At 36.7% G+C, this 12,580-nt stretch overlaps 1 protein-coding gene across 1 annotated transcript in view; it reads left to right on the forward strand.

Moving 5' to 3' along the window:
* Nucleotides 1-5,262: 5,262 nt before the first annotated feature.
* Nucleotides 5,263-12,580, forward strand: part of ajap1 (adherens junctions associated protein 1) — a 71,595-nt gene continuing 64,277 nt past the window's right edge. The window contains exon 1 of the mRNA XM_053504734.1: nt 5,263-5,713. Coding sequence (XP_053360709.1) covers nt 5,685-5,713 — 29 coding nt within the window. The 5' untranslated portion in view covers nt 5,263-5,684. The remainder of the gene's footprint in view (nt 5,714-12,580) is intronic.

Consider the following 12,580-nt stretch of genomic DNA (forward strand, 5'->3'; position numbering starts at 1 on the left):
AACCCAATATATTAGATATTCAACTGGTCGAGAATTTTATTTGTTTCGTTCGTTTTTGAGTTTAAAGTGAACCACATGAAAACAATTTACTCCAAATTAACCCCATTAAATATTGCAATGTGTTATAAGTAATTTGCTAATTATATGACGGCCATTTAACTTAAACCAGAACTTTTGTCAAGTTTATGTTAATGCTGTGTTCATGAATAATTGTGTCCTACAAATTGGTAAGAAGTTATTTGTTGTTTATCAATTATCAAGCATCCCACTCACTGAATGTCCATATGAACAACTGCAGTGAGCTATGGGGCTACCTCAGTCGGGATCACGATTCACAGTTGTTTGCCCTACGTTCAAATGTTTGCACCATTCGAATGTTTCATCACCGTACTCTGTTGGAGTTTTTTTGTTGCCCTGGTTTAATTAAAGTTTGCATGCATAAAAAGAAAACACTTTGTATGACTTTTTTGTATGAAATCTTTTTTGCTATAATGAATTAATTTTTTGGGCATTTATTCCTAAAGATAAAAAATGCAGGCCAGTGCAGAGGCAAAATTATACCTTGCGTACCCATAATTCAATTCAATTTGATTGTGTGCACAAGTTAATATGCAAGAAGGACAGGTATTAAATTTGGTCAAGCGTGTTTCTACATGATGAAGGCAAAATTACGCTATTTCCTAACTCCTAACTGAATTACCTTCTAATAATAAAAGGAGAAAGTTTCATAAAATGATGAGCTAATATTACCACACTAAATTAGATTCCATATTTTGATATTTGATGGATGTTTGAACCCTGATACCAACAGCATTTACAGAGTTTCAAATGATAGAATTCACTCTTACAGTATGTCATCACTCTTGTACAGTATAGATTATATATATTATAGAAGATTAATAGAGTTTTTTTTTTCCCTTCCGTGTTGTACTCACATTTTAACTTCAGAATGTCTCTTTAAGGAGATATCAGATATCAGAACTCACAACAGCTATTGATTCACCAACCATGAATACATAATTACTTTCCGTACGTAATGAAACTAACACAATTATTCTTTGTAAATTACCTGTAAATGACCTTTGTAAATTACCCTTGTAAATTACCAGTCACTCATATATTATGCCTGATTTCTTTTAGAAATCAGCTCATTTAAAGAATGCAAAATAAGTTTTAATCATTGACCATTGTAAGTAAACACATTCATAAATATATAATACATTCCATTAAATAAGCATTTTAGGAACAATCAAGGGGTGTTAATTTTACAATCATTTTTGCAAACAAATTGTATGTGAGAAGACAGACCTGCAATAATAATAATAATAATAATAATGATAATAGAAATAATAATAATAATAATAATAATAATAATAATAGGAATAATAATAATATTTTCCTATATGTGTCCAGACTTCATTCTTTAACAGAATATTCAGGCCAAATGTAAAAGCACCCTTAACCTTGTTTCTTTATCTTATTTCATAAGAAATGAATGAACATCACATCAAGTGAGATCCATTTCTCACTAACTAAAATGGAAAATTCTCTGGCAATAATATGGTTCACGGGGACTGGAGAATGCTAATGAAGCCTGTTATTGGTGTCTAATAGTCAATTAACATTTCCAAAGTTCCTCACATTCACATAAATGCATTCCACCAGAGGGGACATATATTGATCCCGCAGAGCACACTGAAGTTCTCATAAATATCCGGCTGTTCCGTAGACTCTCATTTCACGCTTAATGGTTATGGTTACTGGCTTTTCCAGTGGCCTCCACCAAGTTGCTTTAGTTTGACATCCTGATCTTATAACTGTATGGATGACTGCATTATATGTAACATTAAAAAAGAAGAAACTGCATCCCTTTAGGCAATTATGAGAATAATAAATGATCCTCTAAAGCCATTGGGATGGTTCAAATCCTTGCTGAGTTGCACAATAGTTAACATTAATAAGTGTATTTTTCCACTTTCAAACACATTGAGAAATTCAGTTTTTCCCTGCCAGCCATTTAAGGCTACTGTTTGTGAAAGTGTGTTAGATTTAATGCTGTTAGCATGTCTCAAGTCCATGTTGATTTGAATAAGTGTGCTACTTACCAGAAGGCTGTTGTAATGTTTTCCCTTAGCCTTGGCTGAGCAGGAGCCCTAAACAGATGTTTCATTAGAGGCTTTTGTGTTCCTAGAAGTTGAGAATAACAACACAGAACATGCAACCTGTGACTGCTACTTACACCCACCACCTTAGCCCTAAATGTATTATGGTGCTCTAATCTCTCTCTCTCTCTCTAGACATGAGTTTCAAGGTTTCCTCATTAAGCATACTTGATATCCTCTGTCTCTGACTTGCTCTCTAGAACAATCCACAGAACATATTCTTTATTACCATCTAAGGTCTAAATGCTCTGGTTAATAAAGATTAGGAGCAGCTTTTATATTTAACAAATCCTCTGAGAGCAACAGAGGTACAGAGGACTGTGTATAGATTGTTTCATACATCGGTGTATAAATAAATAATAAAAAGCTATAAGTAGGAGGAAATGGGACATAATCTTCTGATATAATTGATCTTCTGTTTTTAATTACTTGGTTTTGGTGCAGCCCTTTATTTTGTGGTATTAAGTTACAGAGCACCATCCAAATCCTGTTTACAACCCTTCAGCATCATATGAGACATGATGCGGTCATTAGTATATTTGGTGATGTAGGAAAATCTGTCATGAAATTTGGAAAACAGGCAAATTTTTTTTTACCAAATTTCAAGCTTAAAAATAAATAAATAAATTAATTTCTTTTGCCAAAACAAAGAAGCAATATTTTTATTTAGGTTGCATTCTACCCTTGCTTTGATTGTCTGCATACCAATACAAATGGAGGAGTAAAAACTTGTAGGATGAATGTCATGCTTTGATCAAATCGTTATCAGAGCAAAGTAGGCATAATCCTAATCAGTTCTATTTGTAGTCAGATACCAGCTGACAAGTTGTCAGTAACATTACTATATCAAGATGACACCAGACAAAGCTCAAAATTGTTTAAATGCCCTAATAAAAGGTAATAAAATTTAGGTAAGGTAATAATTTGGTCAAAATAACAGAATTGAGAGAATCAAGCAGTCATTATTTTCCCACCAATTTTAATTAGAACAAATCAAATGAAGGGACAGCGATGAATGCCATGAATGACGTTTTTGATAACAGTCAATGCTGTGGATAATCTTGATAATCAAAGTGGAAACTAATTTCTCTTGTCATCTTTTTTGATATGCAGTTTTTCCATATGCAGATTAGATTATAAATGTAGGTATATGTTGGCATCTTTCAAAGGAACTGAACTATAATTTTTTTTTAAATAGGGAAACCAGACATGGTAGAAAATGCTATATTTCATTCATTCATTCTTCTTCAGTAAGTGCTTTATCCTGATCAGATTCAGGGTGGATCTGAACCCAATGCCAGGAATGATACGCCCTTTCATCACTAAGCACAATGAAGCACACACCCATTCATACCCAGGGAGCAATTTATCTTAACCAGCCCACCTACTGTACTGACATGTTAGGGTGAGGTGTGGGGTAAAACAGAGAACCTGGAGGAAACCCATGGGTATGTGGAAAGAACATGCACAAAAACTCTGCACAGACAGTCAACTCTGGATCTAACTGGGGAGCTGTGACACTAAGTATCTCATGAATGATTGATGTCACATTTTGGTTGTAATGAATTTATCCAGACATGGCACAGTGGCTTAGCACTGTCACCTTGCACCTTCAGGGTCCGGGTTTGATTCCTGTCACTGCATTTGTGTGAATGGAGCGTGCATGTTCCTTCTGTGCTTGGTGGGTTTCTTCCAGGTACCCTGGTCTCCTCCCACAGTCCAAAGACATACAGATTATGCTAACTGGCATTCCCGAATTACCTGTAGTGTTTGAATGAGTGTGTGTGTGTGTGTGTGTGTGTGTGTGTGTGTGTGTGTGTGTGTGTGTGTGTGTGTGTGTGTGTGTGTGCATCCTGCGAAAGAGGAGCATTCCATCCAGGTGTACCCCTAGGTCTTCTGGGATACGTTTCAGGCCCCCACTACACTGTACACATGGACAGAGCAGTATAGATAATGAGTGAGTGATATATGCTTATACGGAAACCAAGCTTGGTAGAAAATGCTATACTTTATTCATTCACTCATTCATCTATGCATCTATCTCTCATAGTGATGGAATGCTGTACCATTCCTGGCCTTTGGATTAGATCCACCTTGTATCTGATCAGGACCCAATGCCAGGAATGGTTCCAACAATGAAGCACACACCCATTCACAACCAGTGAGCAATTTATCTTAACCAGCGTACCTACTGACATGTTACTGTGAGGTGTGGGGAAAAATAGGGAACCTAGAGGAAACCGATGGGGATGTGGTTAGCACTGTCAGAAACTAGCACTATCATCTTGCACCATTATGGTCTTAGTTCAATTCCCGCCTCTGAGACTGTGTGCAAGTTTCTCCCATGCTTGGTGGGTTTACTCTGAGGTACTCAGGACTCCTTCCACAGTTCAAAGACATGCAGATTAGGCGTAATCTTTGGCATTCCCAAATTCATTGTATCATCATCATCATCATCATCATCACTACTACAGGCACCAGGATAAAGCGGTATAGACAATGAGTGAGGTTTCCCAGACCAACTTACATATTTCATATGTTTAGATTAAAATGTGTGAAATATAAGGCAGAATTTGGGGCAAATCCCTAAACATTTAGCTGTGCCTGTTTTTCTTTATGTTTTCGGTTTCAGTGAACATCGACGATATTGTACTTTAAAATGACGTCACGGGGGTGTGAGCCGAAGCAGCACTGGCTGGGCTGTTAGTTGGACGGGGAAGCGAGAGAGAGAGTGTGTGAGAGAGAGAGCAAAGAGAGGGAAGAGAACGAGACGAGAAAGCGAGCAGAGCAGCGCGCGCGGGCTGTTACCACTGCGCAATTGCGCACACGCTAAGCGCGGTGTTTTCCCCGTCAGCGCGCGCGCCTGAAGTGGCGCTCATTTCCCGCCGCCCGTCGCTTTTCTCTCCACCGCGTCACATCACACCTTCCAGCCGCCTCCGCAAAACATCGCTTGAACTTCATCGACTACTATGTGCCCCAGCTGACGTGACGTCTCGTTCGGACTCCGCGCGCCGCGGACGGCTCTTTTAAAATACATTTTATTCCTTTTTTTTCCTCTCGCGCTTGAAATATCGTGCTTCCCGTTAATGACAGACGAGCGCGCGCTTATAATAAAGTGCGCGGTCATTATGCGCGGCACTTGTCGTTTTCAGCCTGCATCCAGCATGACGCTTCTACCGCTTTCTGACTTTTCTGTAGCGCCGGAGTCTATAGCCATGTTTCATAAACTTCGGGCTAAAGAAGAAAGCTTTTGAACAGCCCATCCTCAGTTGGTGTAGAAATTAAGGTGGAGGGAAAAGAAGAAGAAGAAGAAGAAGGGAAAAAAAGCATCTAACGCGTGCTTGTTTTGTTGTGCGCTTTTGGAAATCTGGAGCTATCTGATGTTGCTTGGCTGAAGATGTTAGCCTTAATGTCATCTGGACGGAGATTCCTAACTTGAAGGTGTCACAAGAGAGAGCGTCGACATTTGAGGAGTCCACCGTAAATGGGAGCTGGGCTGATTCTGGATCGGTCTCGTGAATTATGTGGATAAAGTGGTGTAGAGAACGCAGGTAATATACACATATTTGTATGCATATGCATCTTTAATTTGTGCACAAACGGTTTGGATCATTTTGGAAAGCTTAACAATATGCTGTTTTGAGTGATGCACAGAAGGAAAAGAAGGATGAGGAGGTGGATGAGGAGGAGGAGGAGGAGGGAAACTATGCAATCAAACAGTTGCACTGTTCCAACTTGTCATTTTAAGTCATCGTTCTACTTCATGTGCATGATATATTTTTTATTTTTCACGGATCGATCTAATCGATTCAGCTCTTCGTGTTTCCATCTGACGCCGTGATAGCTATTGGCAGGCTTATAAGGACATATAACGCAATTACGAAGCAAGTTTTCACGTCCGCGCTCGCTGGGGGTCGCCACACAACCGCAAAGCGCGCGCTTCACATCAGCGCTGGCAATTAGGTCGGCTACCTGCTTCACACGCACGCACGCTCACGCACGCACGCACAGCACAATGCAATTAACTCCGTGCTCCGTACTGTCTTTTTAAGATTATTATATAATCTACTTGGTTCATCAAAAGACAGAGTTATGAAAATTACATTTTAATTATAGGGCTCAAGCTTTATTTGAGCCGCCAGTGGAAAGACATGCTTGAGTGAGGAAGGGTCAAACCCAATGAAGGTACAAATTAATCAGCCCTCAGCTGTCTCCACGAGGTGTGTCTAATCTACATGTAAAGAGAGAGAGAGAGAGATTTGCACTGGGGGATTAGTCTTCTTATATCAATTCCTTGTCACCACGACTATTTTGCAACATATTTGGAGTTGCATGGGTGTTTTGTATCTAACAGTGTGCTGGAAGGAATGAAGAAGTGTTTGCTTTTCATGTTATGGCATCTCAGATAGGAGAACACATTGCGGAAGTGTGTATTTTGTCAGTGCAAACATGATCAGCCCACGCATGATTTCTGGCTGTGAATACCTGTCAAGCAGCTCACAGACAAGGACTGTCAATTAAACACACACACATGCACACACATACACATAATTTTAGTGATAACCAGACAAATCTTGACAAGAGTCACGTGAAGCTTATGAAACTTTTAAAAGCTATTATGAATTATTTATTTAAGAGGTAAACTCTCCTTGCTATCCTCTATAAGCATGAGAATGTCTCACTATTAGGGTGACTTTCCATCAACCCCAATGGCATTTGGTATCAAATCATAGAAAATTACATACATCCAAATACAATTCTGACATAGGAAGTGTTTTTTTTTTTCTTGATGACTCTGTATTCGTATATCACATCTTCATCTATGGGCCAGGTGAAAGTCTTGCTGTCATTTGTGGATTTATTAAAGAACAGGGTCTTGGGGATTCCATGAAAGTTATGCAATTGTCAATATGGCTACATACTTTAGAGAGAGAGAGAAAGAGAGAGAGGGAAAAAAGTTCATCACAATTATTGATTGAATATTTAAATGATTATTAAATAGTCCCCTTTGTTAAAAAGAGACTATGGTAATAATTAACAATGGCCAAGCAATTTTATGATATAGTATTGATATTTGAATATATTATGTCTTATATATTATTTTGGGTTCTATGAACAGTTCATTACATAAGCCTGGAATAAGCTTTGTCGATTCTTTCATAGGAAAACATGAACGAAACAGTTTATTTATTTATTTATTTATTTATTTATGTATTTATTTTCTTTCTTTCTTTCTGTTTTGTTTTTTAGCCATATCTCTCACCTCTAGGTTTGCCACTGCCACGTAATCATTACTAATCATGTGAAGAAAGATGAATACCCAGTTCTCAGTGGGTGTACAGAGATAAATAAAGAAATAAATTCTGTACCTCATTGATTCAGTCTTTACAAAAAAAATGCAGCACATTGTTTCATAAAAAAAAAAAAAAAAAAAAAAAAAAACAGAAAGAAAGGGTTTTAATACAGTGGTCTGGTGAGGACCTCGTTGTTAAAGCTCTGATCAGAGAGTTATTACTGGCGTGTAAAGTGAGCAGCAGAGTGTGAGAGAGGCTGCCTGCCTACATTCTCCCACTAAATAATTTCGACTGTTTCGATTTATGTAAGGTGTTTTTAGTACAAAATGTTACATGGTTAACTAGAGACATTAGTTCTTTATGGCACAAGGTGGGAAAGAGGACTTTCGGTGTTAATACTGTCTATCACATGCTTTTTCATACTTTCCCCTGATATACATCATGAAGCTTTTTGAATTGGCAGACAAAGACAATCCAGGTGTATACTTGGGGGGGGAAAAAGATGATAGTTTGTTGCATCCTCCTAAACAACCTATTCTTCAGGGCAAAAGAGAAAAAAATATGCTGTTTTTGCCATCCTTTATCTATTTAAGAAAGCTACAAGCAAGATACATGCTTCTACCTTTGATTTGGGCTGCAATAGCTATATGTAAGGAATAAAACATGATAGTTCTTGTTGTTACAGTAAAATAATCCAAAGTGGGTGGTGTAATAATGTTTGAAGGGAACTGCACCAATGGTTATTACTTATATAATAAAACATGTTTTATTCCCCTTAGACCACAGTGAGTTGCTTAGAATTGCAATAGAAAATGTATTAATTAAAGGCATGTATACTGTAAATCCATTTCTTGTTCACACACCTAGTTTCTACATATTTCCAAACTATTCTTGTATTTTTTCTTAGAGTCTTGTATTTTTTTATTTTTTCTTAGAGTCTTAAGGAATAGTTCTCCAGGCTTTCTTTAGGACTTTTTGACTAAAGACTTCTGCACATTACCGAATATCAACTATAAATAGAAATTCTATCACCAGTTTCTCATATTATTTAACTTTAAGATAATATAACAAAAATACAGAGTTTGTTTTGTCACCAAAAAAAGTCCCCCCAAAAGTTCATAGTCTTCTAACATGAAAACTCTCCTGTGATGAAAAATTACCAACCAATAACACTGGCGACCATACGTGTAAATGAAATGTTTACTAACAGAAAGCTTTGACATATCTACAAGTACATGTTTTTCTTTGTTAAATAGCAACACATAAAAAATCCAGCTATTCCCCTTAGATAATGTAAAGCAATAACCATACCAAACCAAACCATAAGTCCCTGTGATTGAGATGTTACTGTAGAAAACATTATACAGTATATTAGAACAAGTGCATTAATATAAACATCTCACTTAAATTGCTGGAACTTTTGACCAAGCTGATGCTATAGAAAAGTAATCAGTGGTTTTTAACAATCTAACTGTTCTGTGTTTGATGGACTTGGCATGGGGTCTAGAGGGAAATAAATGATAAGCACTAGTGAGAATTGCTTTATTGTTCATTTTATGTTTGCGGATATTGGTAAAGTTTTAAAGGAAAGCTATTTTGAAAAATGTTAAATAATTGTATATATAGCTTATTTATGACCAATGCACCAGCTGTAGCATCTCATTAGCAGAAAACTAATTTAGACTTCTAATCTCTGTTCAACTCGCTCATACTGTATATTTAGTGTGAGTTATGTTCTTCTGATTTCAAATACCTGTTGCTGGAATAGCATAGTTAAGTTGATAGCTGTAGCACACATTTATATAACACACTATCAGTTAAAAATTGTTGCATAACCAGAGGGAATCAAGCACACAGAGAACGTGGAAACTCCATGCACATACACCCGAGGCAGGAATCAAACCCATTCCTGGAGGTGCAAGGTGAGGTTTGCCAGGTTTTCTTACAGAATTAGAATACTTTTGATTTGCTCTGGCTGCAGGTTGAGCTGATTTGATGTTTTGCATATAGTGGATTTATATACTGTATGTTCAGCAAACCAACTATTATAGTTGGAGGTATTAAAATGCAAACACTTAATGCATGATCACCACCATTCTAATCCACTATGATATTATAGGAAAAGAAAAAAACAACAACAAAAAAATTCATAATTTGTCATAATTTCACATAATAGGAAATATATAGATTTAGATAGATATTAAAATTTCAGCCCCTTGTTTAATGCACCTTAAATATTTCTGTGTACAGTACATAGCAAGTGTGTCAGATTATAAAAAAGAAAGAAGAAGAAGAAGAAATAATAATAATTATTATAATAATAAAAACACAACCAATAATATAATAATACTACATGATTATAGTGTTTTTAAGGCTACTCCCAGCATGAATCGAATTCACCAGACACAAGAAACAAGCAGGTAAAATAATGATAATTCTTTTTTATTTCGGCTGGTGTTTCCCTTTAATTCTTGCACTTGCATTCATCTGCTGCCGTTGTTTTTGTTCTCTGAGCGCCCATGCTGTTAAATCAAAACGTGTCCTGGGAGTTGCAGCACTGTCTCATGGGAGCCTTAAACGTAAAGACACAGAAATATTGGCCCGAGTAGATCAGCGAGTGATGTTGCGGATGAGTCATAGTGACTGAGGGGTGCCCTCAGTTTTCCTCTATGAACTCTTTGATAGGGCTAAGGGAGTCTACATATACCTGATTTATTTTGGAGCTTTTGTTCGATCAATATTGCTTCTACAAAGCCTCAGATTTATCCACCACACTGCTCCTTGAACTTGTCCTGCTGTCCTCTTGGGCTTGCTATCCTCCTCACTCTCTCCACTCACATGGAAACAAAGTGAAAATGTTTCCTAGCTGATTTTGAAAGCACACTGTGGACATTTCCTTGTAGTCCAAGATGAATGGACATTTTAATTCCAGATATAATACAAACCAGGGTTTTTTTTTTTGTTATTTCAAGTGGGATCTGATGGAGGCAAGTAAATTTTTGCCATTCACTGATATTTTATACTCTGGCATTTGTGTAAGTGTAAGTGTGAGTGCAGGAGTATTTACTTTAGGGGATTTAAGGACAGTTATGTGAGGGGATTTGCTACTGGGTCATTCAGGTGCCTGTGGCTGTTGCTTCTTTTTATTAGTAAATTTTAGTCAGAGGGAACAAGGATGTTCCATCAGTCCTGATGCAGTATTTCTTTATTTACCAATTGTAACAGCTGATCCCATGCCTGCAGGCAACTGGTGTACTCTGTATCTGCTTGTGTATTTGTCCAAATGGACATGAGTATGAAAGTAGATAGTTTACTGTCAGTGTTGGCTTATTTGTTAATTCACAAGTGATTCGGTAAATAAGGGCTGTCACAAGGATTTGGCATTTTATTATTCATCACTGCATTCATTTAACTGATGAAGAAGTTCAGTGCTTTGACAAACGCCTGGTTATTACTGTGGATGTGGTAATATGATGACTAAACTGTGCAGTACATGTACATTGACTTAAAATAATCATTATTCATTTATAACCACAGAGTTTGTACAAAAGCTGTATTTGTACATTGTAATGTATACATTACATTTCCAAATTTTGCCAATAAGCAAGATTTTTAAATTAACTTGTTTGGGGGCACAATGGCTTAAGTGATCACTGATGCCTTGCATTTCCAGGGTTGCACGTTCTCCATGTACTTTGTGGCTTTCCTCTGGGTAGTTTTGTCTTTCTCCCAACACACACACATACACACAGTCCAAAGACTTGTGATGTAAGTTGATTGGTATTTCTATATTGCTCTTAGTGTACCTGCACCTTAGTGTACCTGTGTCCTGTGATGGGTTGGCACACCATCATTCAGGGTGTCCCCAGGCTAGGTTCTAGGACCTTCGTTACCATATAAAGTATAAAAGGAATAAGTCACTGCTTGTTCTATAAACAGGGTTAAAAGATGAAAGTATGTCACACTTTGCCTTGTCACATTGTGAGGGATTTTAAACTTTTCTTCGAAAAAAAGATGTCTATTCTTGTGTCTTACTTTGCACTATGTAAAAAAATAAGTCATATTTCATTGAATGTGCAAATGAGTAAAAAATAAATATTTCCAATATATACTGTTTATTAAATGATGAGGACATTTCAATTAGAAATTATAGACTTTCACTATAGTGAAGCTTTTTAAGCCTTCTATATGTTCACTACCATTTGAAAGTTTTGTTAATAACTCAAAATCAACTTCTCCTCTGAAGGTTCTTATAATACTGTTCTTGAAAGAACTGTTCCAGGACAGCTGACCTTTATGTTTTAAAATAACTTGTTGTTGTTACTTAATTGCCTAATTCTGTATGTGTTGTTTAATAGTTTTAAAACTTCCAGTATTGTTCTAGAAAAATAAATCAAACCTTGTTTCCAAACTTTTAACTGGTTCTGTACATTATATCTCTCTCAGCTGCAATAACCTTTAATGATCTTAATGTTTTTGTGCTTTATTTTGCAAATGTATATGAGCAGGCACACAGAATGAACTGTTTACTTTTTTTAAGCTAACTCAATTTAGGCATTCCAGTTGTTAACGGTGTTAAAAGTTACAAAGAATAAGTGAACTACAACCAACTCCAGGCTAAATACTTATCGTAAAAGCCTATTGTATTTCCATGTAGATAAACACGTATAACGGGGCCATTTGTGAGTCATTAACTCAAAGTCAGTTGGAGGTCTATTCAAAAGTTGTAAATGCTAAATTAGTAATGTTAATTATTTCTTTCAGCCTTCGTGAAGAACATCGCATTTTTCTTCACATACTTTTTGTAAGAAATAAGAGTACTATGGCATCTTAGACAGGTTTAATAAAGTGTATGATGCTTTAGGGATGTTGCATAAATAGCGAGTGGGCCATCTGGTAAATAGCTGCCTGCTACTTCATGTCCTGTAATGACGAGCCAATGAGTCATTGCAATAAAGCGTGGATGACAGTTGACAGGAAAAGCTAGCTTCAAGTTAGCTGATCACTAATTACAACTTAGCTATGTATGAGTAATATTATTTAAGAGGATAATTACATACTGTATGACAGTAACACAAATAGGAACACAGAGTTTCACTATTCCTATATGGTTCAATGTCTTTA

This window comes from Clarias gariepinus, chromosome 9 (assembly GCF_024256425.1).
Source record: "Clarias gariepinus isolate MV-2021 ecotype Netherlands chromosome 9, CGAR_prim_01v2, whole genome shotgun sequence".
Classification (NCBI taxonomy): Eukaryota; Metazoa; Chordata; class Actinopteri; order Siluriformes; family Clariidae; genus Clarias; species Clarias gariepinus.